This window comes from Delphinus delphis, chromosome 12 (genome assembly GCF_949987515.2).
Source record: "Delphinus delphis chromosome 12, mDelDel1.2, whole genome shotgun sequence".
Lineage (NCBI taxonomy): Eukaryota > Metazoa > Chordata > Mammalia > Artiodactyla > Delphinidae > Delphinus > Delphinus delphis.
The window spans coordinates 64,350,149-64,373,717 of record NC_082694.2 but is presented as its reverse complement, the minus strand read 5'-3'; the positions used below and the strand labels follow the sequence as shown (position 1 = coordinate 64,373,717).

General features: G+C 39.4%; 1 protein-coding gene across 2 annotated transcripts in view; it reads left to right on the top strand.

The window, feature by feature from the left end:
• Positions 1 to 23,569, top strand: part of TTC27 (tetratricopeptide repeat domain 27) — a 184,442-nt gene that overhangs the window by 124,788 nt on the left and 36,085 nt on the right. The window contains exons 13-14 of one of the 2 annotated variants that reach the window (XM_060026853.1): positions 809 to 1,036; positions 20,917 to 21,069. In XM_060026853.1, the coding sequence (XP_059882836.1) occupies positions 809 to 1,036; positions 20,917 to 21,069 (381 nt within the window). The remainder of the gene's footprint in view (positions 1 to 808; positions 1,037 to 20,916; positions 21,070 to 23,569) is intronic. The other variant, XM_060026854.1, reaches the window with a different exon arrangement.

The window sequence follows — 23,569 nt, the reverse complement described above, 5'->3', positions numbered from 1 at the left end:
AAGTACAGAGTTAGCTTGGGTGACAAGGTGAATCCGAATTGTGGACACATGAGAATAATACCCAAGCCATGTACTGAGGATGGTCTTTAATTTCTACAGTGAATGGACTGTCTGGAAGCAGGTCTCATGTTGGCAAGGTTTTTCTTTTGTTTGTTTGTTTTTTTGGCCACGCTGCACGGCATGCAGGATCCTAGTTCCCCAACTGGGGATCGAACCGTGCCCTCTGCAGTGGAAGCACGGAGTCCTAACTACTGGCACCAGGGAATTCCAGCAGGTTTTATCTGTGAGGTGTGATGTAGTTCGGTTAAGAGGTAGGTGTTTAGCAGTGCCTATTAAATTGTACCCTCTCCCTCCTTTTATAAATTTTTCAGCGATCTCAGGCTCCTGAAGCATACCATTTTTAAAAAGGGAAAACATACTTTTCATTGCTATTGGGTGGAGGTGAACTGAAGGCTCTGCTCTAACAAACGGTCACAGTGGTGACAACTGGAGCAGGGAAAAGGGGAGCTAAGTGAATCCCCCCCAGTATCATGAAGTCAGCCTCTCCTCGGGGCCTTTTCTTGAGGATTCCAGAGGCCAGCAAAGCGTGTTCGCCTCTTACTTCTTGTTCCTCTGTTACTTGTACCATATTGATCTCCTACTGTTCCTCTCTTTTTCAGCCTGTGTGCTAGATGCATGAAATAAGCAGGTCATCTCAAACTTTGAAAATAAAATTTTGGATCATGTGACATAAAAGATTGTATATGTGCTAAAAAATAGGCATTTGTCAACTGTTCAGCAATTTAGTTATTTCTGTTGTTATTTCTAGGCAGAAGAAATCCTCAGGCAAGAGCTGGAGAAAAAAGAAACACCAAGTCTATACTGCTTGCTTGGAGATGTCCTTCGAGAGCACTCTTACTACGACCATGCCTGGGAGTTGTCTCAGCACCGCAGTGCTCGCGCCCAGCGCTCCAAAGGCCTCCTCCATCTGCAAAGCAAAGAATTTAAAGAATGTGTGGAGTGCTTTGAACGCTCGGTGAAGATTAATCCCATGCAGGTTAGACAGTTCATAAAGCCTCATCTGCTCTTGTCTTTCTTTGATTTTGACTTACTGAATAAATACCCATTTTCTTTCATAAAGACTGGGGAGCTCATCTGTGAGCTAAGGACCTAGCCTTTAGAATACTTCTTGCTTGTCACTAAGAGTGGACAGGTTGCTTTTCTCTTACTCGCTTTCTTTTGTGCTTCTTTTATTCACTTTTCTGTTTCGTTTTGTTATTTCTCTCTGTTAACTGTCCTTAACACAAATACAGCTATTAAAGTTAGGCTCCATTTTGAGTAGATATACTAGGAAGGAAGTGAATGAGAGTCAAAATTACAGGCAGTGAAGGACTCTGCAAGTAATTGTTGATGTCAATAATGAAAGAAAAACCTTTATATAAAAAGGGTAACATATAGAATGGGTAGTTGATCATTTTAGGGAAAAAAAATGTCTGTATTTACATGCACAGAAGCATTTTTAAATGTTTAAAAAAATTTTTAAGATTTGAAAAAATAATGCAAAAGGAACCTGGATCTTTAAAATAAGAAAGTGCAAGATAAATCCACAGGAGAGGACCTAATTTTGAGGGGAAAAAGATCAACCTATTTTGTATTTAATGATATTCAGTTAGTTAAATGGTTTTATTCCTAGAAATGTTTATTTTTTTTAACCAAACTTTCTTTATGACTGCTTTCCCAATCACCAAAGTCACACATACCTGTCAACCATCCTCCTGACAAACATGCACACCGACTTAGTATAATTTTAGTTATAATACTAATTTAATATCAGCCACTAATATTTACTGAGTACTTACTATGAGCCAGGTACCTCTTTGGGCACTTTGCCAGTATTTGAACCCAGACAGTCTCACTCCAGAGCCAGCAGTCTGTTCTTTTTTAAATTGTGATAAAAAGCCTGTAACATAAAATTTACCATGTTAACCATTTCTAAGTGTACAGTTCAGTAGTGTGAAGTACATTAACTTTGTTGTGTAGCCATTGCCACCACCCATCCCTACAACTCTTTTCATCCTGCAGAACTGAAACTCTGCACCCAGTAAACAGTAGGTCCTGGTTCTCCCCCCATGACTCTAGTCCTTAAAAACCACTGTACTTTCTGTCCCTATGAATTTGGCTACTCTAAGTACCTCATATGAGTGGGATCATACAGGATTTGTCCTTTTGTGACTGGCGTATTTCACTTAGCGTAACGCCCTCAAGGTTCATCCATGTTGTATCATGTGTCAGAATTTTCTTTCTTTTAAGACTGAACGATATTTCACTGTATGTACATACCAGTTATTTTATCCATTCATCTGTCGATGGACACTGGGTTGCTCCTACCTCTTGTCTGTTGTGTAGTGCTGTAATGAATGAGGGTGTGCAGAAAGGGTCACTTTTGAACTGGGTAGACTTGGGGCATATCTTTTACATTGAAAAAAAATCAGAACACATTTTTTTTTTAATGACAGGTTGAGCTAATTGCTTACTTTCCTCGCTCTGGGTAGTGATTACAATGAGAATCTTTCTCATCTGTAGGCTGGTGAGAAGCCTGGAGAAGAGAGTAGGACAGGTGGGAGTACAGAATATCAGCAGAAACTGACAGTTGCATTTCGCAGCAAGAATGCTTACATAGAGTTGGTTGTTGTTGACAACTTGCTCTATCTCAGAGTTCTCAACTGGGGACGATTTTGTCTCCGGGTCCTTTGGCAATGGTGGGGAGGTGAAGGGGTGCACTACTGACATCTAGTGGGTAGAGACCAGGGATGCTGCCAAACATCCCATAATGCTCAGCACAGCCCTCCACAATAAAGAATTATCCCAGCTAAAATGTCAGTAGTGCCAAGGTTGAGAAACCCTGCATTAACTTGATTATCACTGGACACTTTTTTTTTGGTAGACAATAGAACTCAGTATTGTGTTACTAAAATTTTACTTTTATGGAAAACTGTATCATATCCTTGCTTATCTGTTTAAAGTTTACCCAACCACAGCTGCCATAAGGAGTGGGGAAAATAAATTCCCTCCCTTAGCCTCCATTGCCTAAGTTAAATCACGCACGTGGATTGTTTTCTCAAGCACACAGTCTCTTAACGTCCAGCCTTAACATTGTCCTCCTGCCTCACTGGCTACTCCTTCTCAGTCTTCTTTGCTGGTTCCTAGGGCTTAGTCGTTGGGCTGTATATCTCTGTCTACACTCACTCCCTTGATTTAATCTAGTCCCATAGCTTAAATACCATCTGTATGCTGACAACTCCCAAAAGTTAATTTTCAGTCCTGTCTTCTCCCCTTAATCGTAGACTTCCGTATCTCACTGCATTCTCAGTCTCCCCGTTCGTTACTCTGACTAAACATTTCTAATATCCGAAATACTGTTCTCCCCCTCCTAAAAGCTTTTGCCCCCAAGATCATCCCCGTTCCTGTAAGTGGCAGCCTGTTTGGTCTTGGAGTCATCCTTGATTTCTATTTCCCTCATATCCCACATCTAATCTATCAGTAAATCCTAGGAGATCTGCCTTTGAAATATATCCAGAATTGGACAACTGCTTGCTACCTGCAACCATTCTGGTCAAATACCCATCACCTCTCACCTAGTTAATATATTACCTCCTTACTGGTCTTCCTGCCTCTGTCTTGTTACAATCTGCCTATACTCAATGAACATCCAAGTTGATCCTTCCAAATGCAAGTCATATGTGTCATTCCTCTGCTCCATCACCTGTGATAATAGCCAGGTCTCTGACTGGCTCAAGGCTTTTCCAAGCCTAGCCCCTGTTGCTTCTTTACCTTCCTCCTCCCATTCTCCCCCTCGCTCACCCCACATTAGCCTCTTTGTTCTTCCCTGAACATTGCAGGCACATTTCTGCCTCTGGGTTTCATCACTTGCTGTTCCTCTGCCTGGAATGTTCTTCTTCTGGATAGATATCTGCATACCTTGCTCCATGACCTCATTCACTTCTGGGATCAAATGTCACTTTCTCAGAGAAGCCTTCCATAATCATTCTATTTAAAATCACACCCCCACTTTCCACCCTTACCTTACATTCCTTATTTTCCTTCCCTACTTTATTTTTCTCCATAGTACTTAGCACCTTCTAATATTATATATAGCTTACTTAAAAAAAAAAATCTTTTTCTCCTCCACTACAGTGTAAGTTCTATGAAGGTAGAAATTTTTATCTGCATGGTTCATTCACATTTTCCTAGTGCTTGTAACAGTGCCTAGCACATATTGGGTCTTTAATAAATAATTGTTGAATGAGTGAACAAATAATATCTTCAACCAGTTATTCGATCAAATACATATTAATTGTCTGCTGTACACATGGCACGGAACCAGAGGAGGAAGCAGTAGCAGCAGATCACCAGATGGCCTGGTTTGTACCCTCTGCTACAGTCTAGTGAAGTGGACATAGACAAAGCTAGCCAACAGTATGAGGCCTCAAAGAAAAACCCAGAGAGTAATTTTTAAGACACTAGTTTTATAGAGGCCAAAGAGACTATTTCTGCCTTTTGTAGACAATGATGAAGAGAGGATGGTGAATTGGACTTTGAAGGACACATAATACTTGAACAGGCCAATGGAAAGGCAGTGGTGAGGGCATTCCAGGCAGGTGAACAGTTTGAGCCCAGCCCTGGAAATACAAAGAGAAGGTGTGTGTGTGTGTGTGTGTGTGTGTGTGTGTGTGTACAGAGTGTTAGTGAATAGGCTAGTTTTTTAGAGTGAAAGGGAATAGGACAGTCCCAGTGGGAAAGCTAGACTGGAGCCAGATTATGGAAGGTCTTGAAGGTGAGGCCTTTGTTTTTTTTATTTGGCAGGTAGGAGGCTATTAAAGGGTTGATTTGTGTTTGGCTTTGTTGAATTGAAGGAATGTGGTGTGCATGGAGGTGATTTAAGAATATTGTTCTGGCAATTCTGTGGCCATGGGAGACACTAGATGTAGGCAGGCTTAGGAACTATAGCAGTGGTCTAGCAGGACAGTTGTCTGTGGGGGAGGGGCAATAGGAAAGAAGGGGTGGAGTAAGGGAATTCGCAAGGGAGGACTTGACAGTGCCCAATGGTCTCATTATATGATTTCAAATTAATTACTTAGCAAGACAAAGAAATGACAATTGCTCCAAGCAGCGTCACAGAGCAAACATATTATGTGAGGATATTTTGCAGTTTGTCATATGGATCGAATTCAGGCAGGCTGTAAGCCATGCCAAAATATGCAGGCGTATGATGCTACAGTTGTACAGAACTACTACAGGATGCAAACTTGAATGCTGTAGACTTACTATAACTCTTGATGCAAGTTTGAATTGTCTCTGAAGAAGGAGAGCTCCTACATGCTATTGTCTCCTCTAAGTCCTGGAATGAAAGGAAAATAGAAAAAGAGAATTTGAAAAATTCTATCCCTGCTTTTCTGACATATCCAAACAATTAAGTTTAATAACAAAACTCAGGCAAATGAGAGAGATATTTGAATGGCTTTTGTGCATTGTAATGGCTTCCTGAAATCAAATTGTTATAAAAATAGGAATGTTTGGTTTTATATTAGGGATGGTCTACAAAACTAAATGCATTTGTCTATGGTGCATTTGTTAGAGAACCAGAAGATGTGTGTACCATTTGCATTTGTGTTGAGATTGCTAGCTACCATTCGTTTACCCCTACCTGTTTAATTTTCCCAAGTAACTTTTGAAACTAGTAAAATTCAAAATCAACCGTAGACTTCTGGGGATTGTGGGCTGTTAGAAGCTGAAGTGGATGGTAATAGGAACATACATATGGATAATTACCTTAAACGTAAAAAGATTAAATGCTCCAACCAAAAGACATAGACCAGCTGAATGGGTACAAAAACAAGACCCCTATATATGCTGTCTACAAGAGACCCACTTCAGAACTAGGGACACATACAGACAAAGTGAGGGGATGGAAAAAGATATTCCATGCAAATGGAAATCAAAAGAAAGCTGGAGTAGCAATTCTCATATCAGACAAAATAGACTTTAAGACAAAGGCTATTACAAGAGACAAAGAAGGACACTACATAATGATCAAGGGATCAATCCAACAAGAAGATATAACAATTGTAAATATTGATGCACCCAACATAGGAGCACCTCAATACATAAGCAAATGCTAACAGCCATGAAAGGGGAAATCAACAGTAACACAGTTATAGTAGGGGACTTTAACACCCCATTTTCACCAATGGACACAGATCATCCAAAATGAAAATAAATAAGGAAACACAAGCTTTAAGTGATACATTAAACAAGATGGACTTAATTGATATTTATAGGACATTCCATCGAAAAACAACAGAATACACTTTCTTCTCAAGTGCTCATAGAACATTCTCCAGGATAGATCATCTCTTGGGTCACAAATCAAGCCTTGGTAAATTTAAGAAAATTGAAATGTATCAAGTATCTTTTCCGACGACAATGCTATAAGACTAGATATCAGTTACAGGAAAAAATCTGTAAAACACACAAACACGTGGAGGCTAAACAATACACTACTAAATAACCAAGAGATCACTGAAGAAATCAAAGAGGAAATCAAAAAACACCTAGAAACAAATGACAGTGAAAACAACGACCCAAAACCTATGGGATACAGCAAAAGCAGTTCTAAGAGGGAAGTTTATAGCAATGCAAGCCTACCTCAAGAAACAAGAAACATCTCAAATAAACAACCTAAGCTTACACCTAAAGCAATTAGAGAAAGAAGAATAAAAAAACCCCAAAGTTAGCAGAAGGAAAGAAATCATAAAGATCAGATCAGAAGTAAATGAAAAAGAAATGAAGGAAAAAATAGCAAAGATCAATAAAACTAAAAGCTGGTTGGTTCTTTGAGAAGATAAACAAAATTGATAAACCATTAGCCAGAATGATCACAAAGAAAAGGGAGAAGACACAAATGAATAGAATTAGAAATGAAAACGGAGACGTAACAGCTGACACTGCAGAAATACAAAGGATCATGAGAGATTACTACAAGCAACTATATGCCAATAAAATGGACAACCTGGAAGAAATGGACAAATTCTTAGAAAAGCACAACCTTCTGAGACTGAACCAGGAAGAAATAGAAAATACAAACAGACCAATCACAAGTACTGAAATTGAGACTGTGATTAAAAATCTTCCAACAAACAAAAGCCCAGGACCAGATGGCTTCACAGGCGAATTCTATCAAACATTTAGAGAAGAGCTAACACCTATCCTTCTCAAACTCTTGCAAAATATAGCAGAGGGAGGAACACTCCCAAACTCATTCTATGAGGCCACCGTCACCCTGATACCAAAACCAGACAAAGATGTCACAAAGAAAACTGTAGGCCAGTATCACTGATGAACATAGATGCAAAAATCCTCAACAAAATACTAGCAAACAGAATCCAACAGCACATTAATAGGATTATACACCATGATCAAGTGGGGTTTATCCCAGGAACGCAAGGTTTCTTCAGTATATGCAAATCAATCAATGTGATACACCATATTAACAAATTGAAGAATAAAAACCATATGATCATCTCAGTAGATGCAGAAAACGCTTTTGACAAAATTCAACAGCCATTTATGATAAAAAAAAAACCCTCCAGAAAGTAGGCATAGAGGGAACTTACCTCAACATAATAAAGGCCATATATGACAAATCCACAGCCAACATCGTTCTCCATGGTGAAAGACTGAAACCATTTCCTCTAAGATTAGGAAAAAGACGAGGTTGTCTACTCTCACCACTGTTATTCAACATAGTTTTGGAAGTTTTAGCCACAGCAGTCAGAGAAGAAAAAGAAATAAAAGGCATCCAAATCGGAAAAGAAGAAGTAAAGCTGTCACTGTTTGCCGATGACATGATAATATACATAGAGAATCCTAAAGATGCTACCAGAAAACTACTAGAGCTAATCAATGAATTTGATAAAGTAGCAGGATACAAAATTAATGCACAGAAATCTCTTACATTCCTATACACTAATGTTGAAAAATCTGAGAGAAAAATTAAGGAAACACTCCCATTTACCACTGCAACAAAAACAATAAAATACCTAGGAATAAACCTGTCTAAGGAGACAAAAGACCTGTATGCAGAAAACTATAAGACACTGATGAAATAAAGATAATACAAATAGATGGAGATATACCATGTTCTTGGATTTGAAGCATCAACATTGTGAAAATGACTGTAGTACCCAAAGCACCCTACAGATTCAATGCAATCCCTATCGAACTACCACTGGCATTTTTCACAGAACTAGAACAAAAATTTCACAATTTATATGGAAACACAAAAGACCCCGAATAGCCAAAGCAATCTTGAGAAAGAAAAACGGAGCTGGAGGAATCAGTCTCCCGGACTTCAGACTATACTACAAAGGTACAGTAATCATGACAGTATGGTACTGGCACAAAAACAGAAGTATAGATCAATGGAACAGGATAGAAAGCCCAGAGATAAACCCACGCACATATGGTCACCTTGTTTTTGATAAAGGAGGCAAGAATAAACAATGGAGAAAAGACAGCCTCCTCAATAATTGGTGCTGGGAAAACTGGACAGCTACATGTAAAAGAATGAAATTAGAACACTCCCTAACACCGTACACAAAAATAAATTCAATATGGATTAAAGACCTAAATGTAAGGCCAGACACTATCAAACTCTTAGAGGAAAACACAGGCAGAACACTCTATAACATAAATCACAGGAAGATCCTTTATGACCCACCTCCTAGAGAAATGGAAATAAAAACAAAAATAAACAAATGGGGCCTAATGAAATTTAAAAGCTTTTGCACAGCAAAGGAAACCATAAACAAGACGAAAAGACAACCCTCAGAATGGGAGAAAATATTTGCAAATGAATCAACTGACAAAGGATTAATCTCCAAAATTTACAAGCAGCTCATGCAGCTCAATATCAAAAAAACAAACAATCCAATCCAAAAATGGGCAGAAGACCTAAATAGACATTTCTCCAAAGAAGATATACAGATTACCAACAAACACATGAAAGAATGCTCAACTTCATTAATCAATTGAGAAATGCAAATCAAAACTACAATGAGGGGGCTTCCCTGGTGGCGCAGTGGTTGAGAGTCCGCCTGCCGATGCAGGGGACACGGGTTCGTGCCCCGGTCCGGGAAGATCCCACATGCCGCGGAGCGGCTGGGCCCGTGAGCCATGGCCGCTGAGCTTGCGCGTCTGGAGCCTGTGCTCCGCAACGGGAGAGGCCACAACAGTGAGAGGCCCGCATACCGCAAAACAAACAAACAAACAAACAAACAAAAAAAACTACAATGAGGGCTTCACTGGTGGCGCAGTGGTTGAGAGTCCGCCTGCCATGAAGGGGACACGGGTTTGTGCCCCGGTTCGGGAAGATCCCACATGCCGCGGAGCGGCTAGGCCCGTGAGCCATGGCCGCTGAGCCTGCGCGTCCGGAGGCTGTGCTCCGCAATGGGGGAGGCCACAACAGTGAGAGGCCTGCGTACGGCAAAACAAAAACAAAAACAAAAACAAAAAACTACAATGAGATATCATCTCACACTGGTCAGAATGGCCATCATCAAAAAATCTACAAACAATAAATGCTGGAGAGGGTGTGGAGAAAAGGGAACCCTCTTGCACTGTTGCTGGGAATGTAAATTGATACAGCCACTATGGAGAACAGTATGGAGGTTCCTTAAAAAAGTAAAAATAGAACTACCGTGCGACCCAGCAATCCCACTACTGGGCATATCCCCTGAGAAAACCATAATTCAAAAAGAGTCATGTACCACAATATTTATTGCAGCTCTATTTACAGTAGCCAGGACAGGGAAGCGACCTAAGTGTCCATCAACAGATGAATGGATAAAGAAGATGTGGCATATATATGCAGTGGAATATTCCTCATCCATAAAAAGAAACGAATTTGAGTTATTTTTTGTTGTTTGATTTTTTTGTTTTTTTTTGCGATACGCAGGCCTCTCACTGTTGTGGCCTCTCCCATTGCGGAGCACAGGCTCCAGAGGCGCAGGCCCAGCAGCCATGGCTCACAGGCCCAGCTGCTCCGCGGCACGCAGGATCTTGCCGGACTGGGGCACAAACCCGCGTACCCTGCATCGGCAGGCGGACCCTCAACCACTGTGCCCCCAGGGAAGCCCAGTTTGAGTTATTTGAAGTGAGGTGGATGGAGCTAGAGTCTGTCATACAGAGTGAAGTAAGTCAGAAAGAGAAAAACAAATCCCATATGCTAACACATATATATGGAATCTGAAAAAAAAAAAAAAAAGGTCATGAAGGACCTAGGGGCAGGATAGGAATAAAGGTGCAGACCTACTAGCGAATGGACTTGAGGACACGGGGAGGGAGGGAGAAGGGTAAGCTGGGACAAAGTGTGAGAGTGTCATGGATATACATACACTACCAAATGTAAAACGGATAGCTAGTGGGAAGCAGCCGCATCACACAGGGATATCAGCTCGGTGCTTTGTGACCACCTAGAGGGGTGGGATAGGGGGGGTGGGAGGGAGGGAGACGCAAGAGGGAGGGGATATGGGGATATATGTGTATGTATAGCTGATTCACTTTGTTATAAAGCAGAAACTGACACAGCATTGTAAAGCAATGATACTCCAATAAAGATGTTAAAAAAAAAAAAAAAAAAAAAAGAAGCTGAAGTGGGGGAAGTGGTCACCAAACCTCCCAAGCAGAATTTTGTAGACTCCGGACCAGAATTAAAACATAAATCCTTAGGTCTACTCTTAGGTAGTTATTCTCATTGTACCCTACTTTTATGCAAAAAATAAAATCAAAGAAATTGTTCAGATATCAAGCTAGTATGTGTAGCCCTGAAAAAGGAACATGTCACTTCCTATCATTTTTTACCCCTCCCTCAGCGCATATACTTTATTCCTTTTATTTTGTCAATTTCCCCCCTTACCCCCGTTAAAAATTTAAAATTTTCCTTGACTTTCCTCCTCAATTAACTGGTCATTTTTGTAAGGTTATATGATATTACTGGCAGTATATATATGGAAAGATACATGTATAGGCAGAAGGGCTATAGGAGTTGAGAGGAGGTGAGGGATCGCTGTGGACTGATGCAGCCAGAGATGGGACAGAAGTTAGCTCAGATGTTCACTGATTGATGCAAAGTGAGTAGATGTGCAGGAGGGGAACTAGCTTCACAGGTAGGAGAAAAGCATGAAGAAAGGTGAAGATTTGAGAGTTTACTAAGTGGCTATCCTAATTTGTGCCTAATATGCTGATAACACATCCAGTTTATTGTATGTCCCAGATTTTTACTTTTTTTTTTCTTTTTTTTTAATTTTTGGCCACACTGCACGGCATGTGGGATCTTATTTCCCTGACCAGGGATTGAACCCGCGCCCCCTGCATTAGAAGCTCAGAGTCTTAACCACTGGACCACTAGGGAAGTCCCCAGATTTTTACTTTTTAAATGAAGTGCTATTATTAATAGTTACATTAAAAGAAGTTGGAAGGGGTTTTCATAGACATTCATTTTGTACTTCTGTCTTCAGCCATAGCCTCATCTAGTGTTGTGTTTAATGCATGTGGTGGATGGAGCTCCCACTTTACGATGTGCGATAAAATCTGAAAGGTGGCCAGTAGGAGCCTGTGTCTTTTTTCCCCAATGCTTTCCAGATGCAACTTAACTAACATTGCCCTTTAGAGGACAGTGTGTAGGATGCTTGCTGATAACATCAACTGTGTTTGCTCTGAGTGGCTGAGGGCAGCCACCTCCTTCAGGTTTTGGGTGGTGGTAGGAGAAATGTTTGAGCCAGTGTCTCTATAAGCCCCTTGGTGTATATCAGACACTTGTGTCAAGCTGCAGCCTGTGAGATGCATGATGTTGCCTGGTTACTAGTTGGCAGAATTAGTGGGAAATATGGGGAATTGTAGGCCAGATAGATGTATGGGGAGTAGAGGCAAAGCAGTCCTGCCAGAAATAAAAGCACATGGAGAATAGGCTGAATTCCCTTGCTGCAGGGGTTTGGTCACTTACTGTATGTTCTAAATGTACCACTATTTCTATATTATATTGCTTGGTAACTTTTTATATAGTTTATAGTAAACCCTTTTGGCAGCAATCATCTCCAAAAAGCAAACACATTTTTAAAATGTGTTTTTAGGGAATAATTAAGAACTTAATTTTCAGTTGTCAAGAGAGTAAATACATGTATTAATATAACTTGTCCAAGATTTAGCTGATATAATTAAATTCCACCTCAGGGGCCGTAATCATATCACTAATCACATGAAAACCAGAAGACCCAAGATTTCTGAAGAAACATTAGTGTTTATGTCAAAAGTTAGTAGTTGTTGTTGTTTTAATAGGAAGCATGTCCAAAGATGACAATTTAATATGCAGCTGTAGGAGGTGTATTTTCATGTCATTCTGTGAGACTGGACTTTTATCTAGAGCAAATGAAAATGCGCAAAATTAGTTTAGAAAATTAGTTGATACCAAATTTTTTCGTGTGTGTGTGAAAAGTGAGATCATAACAGTTAATATGCTAGCTCTTAGCAGAAGTAGTTCACTAACAGTTGAATCTGCCAGTTTTATATCAGTGACATCAGATGCTTCAAATAGAAAACTCATTAATTTGGTTCTCACAATGGTTTTAATTTTTTCACCTAATTATTGGATTCAAAATAAAATTTTTGGAAATTCACTCTATTAAAGTTGAAACATCTGACATTATTCTGAATGCTATTGTTAAACATCAAAGATAAAAGTATTTCTTTTAGTGGTGATAATAAGGATACAAATTTTCATGGAGCATGACAACATGGTAAAAGTAATTCTCTTTTTGAATTAAGAAAACCAGTGGAACAGAAATGTACTTGGAATGGGTTGTAGTGGTGGACATAATATGATCCAAACAAGCTTCTACCAATGGAAATAAAAACTAGCGGTCGTCATTTACACATACTTTAATATACACTGTTTGGGTAATTAAATTACAAAATTCTTGTGATGTCTGATGTGATGTCTGATGTTGAATTAAAATAAAATTAGTGTGGCAGTATATACTTTCTCTTGTTCCTGCCCATCACCTAATGCACTATAAAAATGTCTGAGTTTTTTTTTTAATAAATTTATTTATTTATTTGTTTATTTATTTATGGCTGTGTTGGGTCTTTGTTGCTGTGCACGGACTTTCCCTAGTTGCAGTGAGCAGGGGCTACTCTTCATTGCGGTGCGCGGGCTTCTCATTGTCATGGCTTTTCTTGTTGCGGAGCACGGGCTGTAGTTGTACAGGCTTCAGTAGTTGTGGCATGTGGGCTCAGTAGTTGTGGCTTTCAGGCTCTAGAGCTCAGGCTCAGTAGTTGTGGCGCACGGGCCCAGCTGCTCCGTGGCATGTGGGATCTTCCCGGGCCAGGGCTCGAACCTGTGTCCCTTGCATTGGCAGGCAGATTCTTAACCACTGTGCCACTAGGGAAGCCCTGTTTGAGTTTTTTGAAGAATTTTTTAATAAATCAATTTAAGTGTCCTATAATGATAGGCACTTTTTTTTTTAAGGAGTCTTTCGTTTGGGCTGCATTGTGTTCAAAATCAATTGGAAATCTTTTATGTATTCAATTAACGGAGTTCAAAAAAATTTCAGCTTTTACAACTTTTACCAGATTGTAATTATTGAAAGCAAACTTTCAAACAGGAAGACATTGAAATTTATCTTGAAGAGGAACAATGAGAGTTTAAATCATGTACAGGATTTAATTTAATAATGTATAATTGTACTTTTGAATATCCCTACTGTGTTAGTCTGCTAAGGGCTGACTGATACTACAGACTGGGTGGTTTAAACCACTGTGGGAATTAATTTTTTCACAGTTCTGGAAGCTAGAAGTCCAAGATCAAGGTGCCTTCAGGGTTGGTTTCTGGTGAGGTCTTTTCCTTGCTTTTAGACAGCTACCTTTTCACTGTCTCCTCACATGGCCTTTTCTCTGTTCATGTGTAGAGAGCTCCAGTGTCTTTTCTTCTTCTTCAAAGGATACCAGTCCTGTTGGATTAGGGCCTCACCACTTGACCTCATTTAACCTTAATTATCTCCTTAAAGGCCCTATCTCCAAATACAGTCACACTGCGGGTTGAGCTTCAACACATGAATTTTTTTTCTTTTTTTCCTCTCTGCGGTATGCGGGCCTCTCACTGTTGTGGCCTCTCCCGTTGCGGAGCACAGGCTCTGGATGCGCAGGCTCAGCGGCCATGGCTCACGGGCCCAGCTGCTCCGCAACATGTGGGATCCTCCCGGACTGGGGCATGAACCCGTGTCCCCCGCATTGGCAGGCGGACTCTCAACCACTGTGCCACCAGGGAATCCCCAACATATGAATTTTGAGAGGGATACAGTTCAGTCTGTAACATCTACCTAGGAGGAATCTTTTCTTTGTAACCTTTTGTTATGAAACTTTCAATTATACAAAATATATACTAGCAGAGACCAGAATAAAGAGTCCCCTCCCATGTGCCTATGAACCAGCTTCAACAGTTACTAACTCATGACTGGGCCTGTTTCATCTATATTTCCCCACTCCATCCCATATTATTTTGAAACAAACCCAATACATCATTTCATTTTTAAATGTTTTAGTATGTATCTCTAAAAAAATAAGGACTTAAAAAAATAACCAAGTACCATTGTTCTTAAGATATCAATAATAATTTGCCAAAGCTTTTGATTTTAACTGAATAAATTTATATTCTATTCTAGAGTAGAATGTAATTGAGAAGGCCTATAATTTATAAATTTGTAAGTTTGATGAAACCTACAAAGAATCATAAATTTGATGAATTATTTGATGAATTTTGTCCTGTTAAAAATATTTGTTGAAGAAAGGTACTCTAAATGGAGGCCAAAAGACAGGACCAAAGAAAAATATTTATAAGCTTCAGTATTAACAAAACTAGAATTCAGAATATCCTTTGTTTAGCAGCAGTTGCTCTGAGCTTCCTAGTTATCTCAGTACATTAAAAAAAAATTTTCCCGGCTTTGTTGCGATATAATTGACATATTGTATAATTGACATATTGTGTAAGGTATACAACGTGGTGAGATTTGATGCATGTATATATTGTGAAATGATTACCACAGGAGCATGAGTTAACACCTCTGTCACCTCACCTCTGTCACCTTTGTGTGTGTGTGATGATAATATTTAAGATCTACTCTTTTAGCAATTTTCAAGTATATAATACAGTATTGTTGCTGTATGTTAGATCCCCAGAACTTATTTATCTTATAACTGGAAGTTTGTATGCTTTGACCAACATCTCCCCACTTTCCCCCACCCCCAACTCCTGGCAACAACCATTCTGCTATTTCTATGAGTTTGGCTTTTTTAGATTCCACATACAAGTGAGAGCATATGGTATTTGTCTTTCTCTGTGTAACTTATTTCACTTAGCAAAATGCTCTCAAAGTTCATCCATTTTGTTGCCAAAGGCAAGATTTCCTTCTTTTTCATGGCTGAATAATATTTCACACAGTGTGTACACACACTCACACCATTTCTTTATACATTCATCTATTGACAGACAGTTTGTTTACATGTCTCAGCTATTGTGAATAATGCTACAGTGAACATGAGGGTGCAGATATCTCTTCGAGGAGTGATTTCATTTCCTTCAGCTATATACTCAGCAGTGAGATTGCTGGATCATACGGTGGTTCTATTTTTAATTTTTCCTCAATACATTTAGAAAGAATATTTTCTCAGCTAAAATTATTATGACCTACAAAGAGTCAATCAAAAGTTTTAACAATTTTAAATGTACTAACGATAAATTTGACAATTAACAATAAAGAATAACTTTGAAGTAGACAGTAGGCACTTTTATGAAAAAATTAATACTAAGATACTGAAAAAATTATCAGAAAATATCAATGACATGGTATTAGAATTAGATATGACTAAGGAACTGATTAGAGGATATGAATATCTGCTAAGAAAAATTGATTTTAATTCTGTAATATATTAGAGAAATATGCAAATGTCACAAATATATAGCTTGCTTAATATTCCTTTTGTTATTTTTAAATTTCAGATAATCAGAATTTACAAATTTTTAATATATTTTATTCAATAAATAATTTTACTTTTGAAAATGGTTTTCAAATAGAACCGTCTTTAGGTCCCCTGTTATATTAGTAGTAAAACCAATTTGACAATCAGTAGTTTGTTGGTCAATAAATAAGGTCTTTTTAAGGTCCTATAATTTTAATGATTTTTTAATGCCTTGTTTCATTTTTTTAAATGTTGCAGTTTGAACAGTACATTATGTGGTTGCCTCACTAAGCATTATCAAGATCCTGCTGTGAACCAGACACGGATGTGGGAATGAACCGGGCTGTGTCAGCCTATCAGCAGAGAGCAGAGAGTTTCCACTGGGAAATGATATGGACAGAACTAGTTTGTGAAGGGCCTTAAGTGCCTTTCTTCAGGATTAGTAACCCTACAGATATGGAAGTCTGTTGTGGTTTTGAATAAAAGAGTGATATGACAAAAGTGACATTCTAGGAAGTTTAAATAAGGGATGAATGTCATGGATGAGTGATCAGTGGCTTTAGCAGTGAGGATGGAAAGATAGAACAGGTTGAAGCTCATTATAAAGGAAAATTTTCTGGGCCTTATTCACTGGATTGGCAGCATTGAGGGAGAGTTCGGGATCTGAGAACATGCCAGTTTTCTCAGTTGTTTGGTTAAAAAGGAAATGTCCCTATTGATAGATACAGAGAATTCAGGAGGAAGGGAAAGTATCTTTGGTAGGGGAAGATGATGTGTTTTGGGTGTTGAATATGAAGAGATGTTGCCGTGTCGAAGTAGAGAGGGCTCACAGTCCAGTGAAAGGCAGTCCAAGCCTGAAGCCTAGGAGTGAGGCCAAGAACTGAGCTTGCAGATTGGGGCTTTTCTGTGGAAGTAAGGTGAATCCATGCAAGTGAATGAACTCTTGACAGAAAACTGTGTTGGAAGAGAACACGAGGCAAAATCTTGAACTTCGGGCATCTCCTGGGGTTGGAGGAAGATAGAGGAAGTAGCACCAGTGAAATATGATTCAAACAAAATATATCAGAGTCTTGGTCAGAGGGATAGAAGGACCCCAAAGAAGGGAGTCATGGAAACTAAAGGAAGAACGAGTATCCTAAGAAATGTCACGTGTAGTGATAAAGTCTAAAGAGAGCTAAGAAGAGTTTATTGGATTTGGAGCTCACTAATGACCTTCAGAACCAGCTTCAGGAGGCAAAAGAGTGTGTGGCAGCTGAGGAAATGGACATAACATCCATAGACTGTTGTTTTTAGGAGCATGTCAAGGAAATGAGAGTCAAAATGTAGAGTGTTGTACCAAGGGGCAGAAGAGTCAAGTAACACTGTTCAAGATACTGGAGACCTTTATGTGGTTGAATCCAGTGAGTGAAGGAGAGATTGAATGTTATAGAGAGAGATGGGTTGCTAACCTAGGGAATGTCATTCTAGGAAGGAGTGAAATGAGAAGAGATGAAGGCATTAGCTCTGGAAACAGAATAATGTTTCCAACGAAACAGGAAAGAAGATGAGAGCATTAATATTATAATAGCAGTTTCTGTTTATTAAGCATCTTCTATAGTGTAAGCTAGAATATAAGTGTAAATGAACTGTTTATAAAATCACTGTGAGGTATTGGGGGAGGGGTTACGAAAGAATTGTGTTGAGATGTGGCCTCTTGCTCTCCTGTGGTTTATATGGGCTAAATGGAGAGAAGAGGCAGAAGTAACTTTTCCTGTGACCAAGGGGTAGAGTAAATAGACGCCATGCTTTGGGTGCCTAGTGATGGCGTGATGAAAAGTAGGTAAGGCCTGATGGAGATGTCACGAACTAAGAGGAGTGGTTGGGATTTAGAAAGGAGGCAAAAATTAGGAAAATAGTTTCGGGAAAGGAGACTAGCAGATGCAAAAATCAAGCATGTAGCAAGCAAAGGTTTCTTGGTAGCGGTAGGTTTTGACTATTTATTCTTTTTTTTTTTTTTTTTTTTTGCGGTACGCAGGCCTCTCACTGTTGTGGCCTCTCCCGTTGCGGAGCACAGGCTCAGGACTCACAGGCTCAGCGGCCATGGCTCACGGGCCCAACCACTCCGCAGCATGTGGGATCTTCCCGGACCGGGGCACGAACCCGTGTCCCCTGCATCGGCAGGCGGACTCCCAACCACTGCGCCACCACGGAAGTCCTGACTATTTCTTCTTAAATTCAGTTGTAATAATAATTCTAGCAGCCAACGTTGAGTATTTACTAGGTGCCAGGTACTATTCTAAGCATTTTGCATACAGTTTTAATCCTCAGCCCAATCCCCAAGGTACTTACTGTTATTCCCCTCATTTCACAGGTGAGGAAATAGGGGGTTAATTAATTTACACGAGATCCCACAGCTTATGAGGTGTGGCGCTGGGATCGGGGTGGGGCTTTCTGATTTCAGAGCACTTACTCTTAACCTGTTCATTGTTTTGCCTCTAGAGGATGTTGTCTTATTTAGGAAGGAATGGCAGATTTGGCTGAGGTCAAGTTAGATGTTATGGAAAGCCTTGAATACAAGACTGTCGGGTTTGAACGTTTTTCTTTAATACATAACCATTGGGGCTTTTGTCAGGAGCAAAGTGAAGTTGTAACTTTGATGTAATGGGACAGTCCAGCACATGACAGTGGGTGACTCTCTGCGAGACCAGGGAGTTTTAGAGGAATCAAGGCAACCTTTCCCTGCCCGTGCTATATGTAAGACTGGACTTCCACGGTGTAGTACTCTGATAGAATTGTTAATTAACCTGAGAACTTTTGTTCTTCTTTGATTTGTAGGGGTCAACTTTTTCTCTTTCATTTCAGTTTTTGAAAGAAGAAATGTTTTTATTTGAAATGGAGTTAGAGTTTCTGTTGTGCACTTGTGTTACTGTGGTGGGGAGGTTCGAGGATTGGAGCTTACATTCCAGTGGAGAAGAGAATAACCATATGCGAATAATATGTAGAGAAAAAAGAGATTCTTTCTCTTTTGTTCTTCCTTTCTCATATTGGTAAGCAATAAAAAATGAAACTCTTAAGGTCTAACTTGCATAACTGCCAAGAAATACGAGCACTGTGATAACATCTGGGCTGTAGCTGGGACTAAGGGGTAGAGGGGAGGGCAGAGCTCTGCGGCCATAGACCTGACTCTGAATCCTAGTAATCCCAAGGTAAATCACTTCATCTTTCTGAGCTTCAGTTTCCTCATTTGTAAAGTGGAGATATAATCCCTATCTCAATTTGCTGTTGGGAAAGTTAGAGCCAATATGTATAAAGTATCTAGCATATTTCCTGGCCCATAGTAAGTTCTCAGTTGACGTGGAGTTTTCTGTCCTGCCCATTGCAGTGTGGTAGAAAATCATTGTTACCCCATTATCTGTAGCCTAAAGATAGGGAGGTATATCTAACAGGAGAGTTTCATGCAGATGATGTGTAAACACCCATGTTACCTCACATGTGAATTCTCTGGAAAGAGCAGGCAAATAGAAGAACCAGTGGTAACCAAGTCTAGGACAGGAATAAGAGGAGGACACTAAACAATTAATACCCTTTCTAGTAGAAGAAAAAAAGTGTGTATAAAATTCAGTTGCTCTTGTAGTTTAAAAGAAGACACTGACATAGAGGAAACTTTTGAGAGAGAGGGAGAAGCTGGTAGGTTAAGACTTGTGTTTCCTTAGGGAGGAGAACATAGTATTTGATAGTAAATGAGAAATTTGATTACGAAAGAGTTGGTGGTGCACATTTTTAAAAACTATGAGCAGCAAGCATCATTTTAGGAAAAGATATTAGCAGACAGCATTGATAGCTCTCTTGGATTTGGCTTGGGTCACTTCCTGTTTAACGAAGCCGCATTCAACAACTTATCTGCATTTGGGGTCATGGGAATGAGTCAGGGGTATAGAAAGGAAAGAATGGAGAATGTAGCTTGGCTTCAGGATTCAGTTATAATGTGTTACACTTTATTATATGGGACATCAGAAAAATTCAGTCAATCCTGTAAGGAAAATTAGTAAAAAAAAACAAAAGTGAAGCTACTGATTATTCATTCATTCTGCAGAAGCCTTGAGGAGGAAGGAAATTTGAATAGTAGGCTCATAATTTAAGAAAGAAAATTGTAATACATAAGTAAATGACACCTATTGCAGATGTGCTTTAAATACCCTTGTAAAAATTAACTTTTAAAAGTAATCCATGCCCACTGTCCAGTGGTACTTAGTGTTCAACTTCTATTTTAATTATTAAGGTTTAGTAAGTATTGCAGTTACTCTCTTCATCACATGTATTGCACACCAGAAACCAGGAACCATTGTGTGGCTTTAGGCAAATCATTTCTTTTCTAGGCCTCATTTTCCTCACCGCTTCTTTTCATTGATTTCTAAGCCTGTAATTGAACTGATTTCCTCCTAGTTTGTCAACCCTGCTGATTCTAAGTATTCTATTTGCATCATCAGTGTACTTGTTCTGCCACTAGATGGCATTAATGTACCTTTGAACCCTGTCACCTCCAGGTTTTCAGAATCTGAGGTCTGAAGGAGCCTTGGAATTTTTGCTTAATCCATCCCCCCACCCCCCTATTTAACAACTGGGGAACTAAGACTCAGAGGTTAAGTGACATGGCCAAGGTCATACAGTACCTTAGAACCTCCTGAGTCCCAGTCATTTATCTTTCCCTCTATTGCACTGTTTCTGTAGGGGGCTTTTGAGGGAAATTCAAAGAGAGATCATGTTTTCAACCATTCCTGCTTTTTGATAATTATCTTTAAAATAATTTAAAACCATTCTTCAAGTGCATATATCATCATATTAAAGATAAATAGTTGGTCTGCTTTTGTGTTTCTGTACTGGCTCCCTCAGAGGAAAAAGCTAGACTGTCAGCTTCTAAAGACCACTGCGCTGCCTACAGCTTGCCTGCCTTCACAATTTGCCTTGGAAATAAGCTCCACAGAAACCTCCACCAGAGCTTCTCTGTCAGATGATTATCTTTCTCCATCCTTGCCCAGTCCCTTGGTAAGAGATTTGCCTTTCAGCTCTTTCCTCCAACCGAACAGCCATCGATTCTTCTGCTTCATCTTTGTCCACTTGCCTAATCCAGAGAGCTTTTGGAGGGGGGAATTAGATGATGCCCTGGTTCTTAAAAAATTGGTCTCCTGGGTTTTTCCAGCACATGTTAATTGGACTCTTTCCTTCCCCCCAACACCCCGCCCTCTCTACTGGTGACAAGGATGGCACTGCCGTAAATCACGGCTGTGTGTGGGGCAGACGGTGTAGCGGGGGGCGGCATGGTCACGTGGAGATGATGTGGGCTCTGGAGTCACACTGACTGGGCCTCGAATCTCCTCTTTTGCTGACTGCCTCTGGTCCATGGTCACCTCTTTAATGAGGGTGATATTTACTGCCTCACAAGGCTGTTGTGAGGAATAGATGAGGTTAATGTGTGGAAAGCTCACAGTATCAGTGCTTGGCAAACATTGTAGGTGCTCATTAAGTGCTAATTATTCTGGTTGCTGTTGTATGGAGGGGACAGCAGTGACTATAGTATATGAAGAGTTGGAGCCTAAGGGAGGGTGTCAGCCAGAGGAGCTAGTTTCTTCAATGGAGAAAAAAGGGAGGGATGCAGGTATACCAGGGTCTGTCTCAGTGTTTTGGAGAAATAGTGTAGAAGTGTGCCGCCCAGTACGGTAGCCACTAGCCACATGTGGCGGTTGAGCACTTGAAGTGTGGCTGGTCCAAATTGAGATGCTGTAAGCGTAGGACACACATCAGGTTTCAAAGACGTCATACGAGAAAAATGAACATAAAATATCTCGATAATTTTGTATATTGATAACATGTTGAAATGATACTATTTTGGATATGTAGAGTTAAATAAAATATGTTATTAACATTTATTTCACCCATTTCTTTTTACTTTCTAAAATAGCTACTAGCAAATGTAATGAGGCTAGCATTATATTTCTATCTGATAACATTGGACTAGAAGATAGAGACCTTTGGTACTCAACCATATACAACTTTAATTTGGGGAATCATGTGAGTTTTCTTTTTTTTTGAAGCTTCTTTTGATTTTTTTTTCTTTTATGATGTTCTGTTCTTCAGAGCATGACCATCCTAAATCAAGATGCCAGTGAGGATAATATAGATTAAGTAATAGTTTAAAATGAAGAGTAAGAGGCACTGAATATTCTCCTTAGTCCGCCAAATTCCAAAGACCTCAATTGAGATGCAGGGATGAATGCAGTTTTGATGGTTTAGTGGGTCAGCCAGAGCAGTTAGAAGATCCTAGAGTTGTTGTTTTTTTTTAAGCCATTTCATGATTTCAAAGAATAGGATGTGTACAGAAGTCATCTCCCATCATAATTATATGTTATCAGTAGATGAAAACCTACTAGCAGTTAATGATTCTAGAATTTTCTTTCAGACACAAATTAAAAAGCAATTACACAAATTACCAAGAGCGAAAAGAGAATCATAATACTATATATTAAATTGCCATCTGCCTGGTTTTCATCAAATTTATTTTGGTTTTAGGACATTGGTTACAAAATATTGACTTGCTTTAAAAACCTAAAGATCAACAGTAATCTCATCACCAGCTTGTGTTAGAGCTGTGAGATAATTGCTAATTTCAGACGTTTGTAACCTTTGTTTTTTCAGGTGGATTGAAAAATAAAGTTCTTTATTTACATCTTAAATTTACACTTGTTGTTTTTTATAACACATGTGAAATAGTTTTGTGGGGAGTTTGTCCTTTGCTGATGCAGGAAGCAAGCAGGGCACGTGCATTTTGAGAACTTTGAGGGCAATTCTCATTTTTCTTGATTTAGTCCCAGAATGAGGTATACCTCATTCCAAGTAAACTTGCTGCCATGATTTATTGGGGTATAAGATGCTGTCAGTTGTAAGAGGCACATGTAAGTGCCACCTTGTATAGAAAGTTGAATGCTGCCAATAAAACTCTGATCAGCTGTGGGTTATTAAGATGCATCTATTGCAGAGATGTTAAATGGAAAAAAAAAGTGTACCTTATAAATGATGAAATATAATACACAGATTTTGAAACTTTCAACTAGGTTAAAAGTAAGAGAGCTTGTTTTATATGTTGTTTTATACGTTAGTATCAGACCCTCCCCAAATGAGTCACGTTTAGTGAGTATGGAACTCTTTTCAGTTAATTCTGTAAATAACCAGACAAAAGCAAAGTGTAATGAGCTAATTTTTAAGTTGCTAGAGTCCCTTGATTGAGAAAAGTGAACTTCTAACTTTATTTCCACCTAGTACCTCTGCATCTCCCCCACCCCCCCAAACACACAGCCACCCCGTTTCTAGCCATTACCTATACCTCTAACAAAATCTCTTCTCTTAAAGGCTCCTCATAGCAGTTATTTATAGCCTCTTGTGAATTCAAGGCAAAGTGTTAAATTGCCCAAGGATGTTTGCTTTCTAAGCCTTATCTCTAATTATGGGCTAAAAATCTATATCTGCTTAAAGAAATTTCAGGCCTCAACTA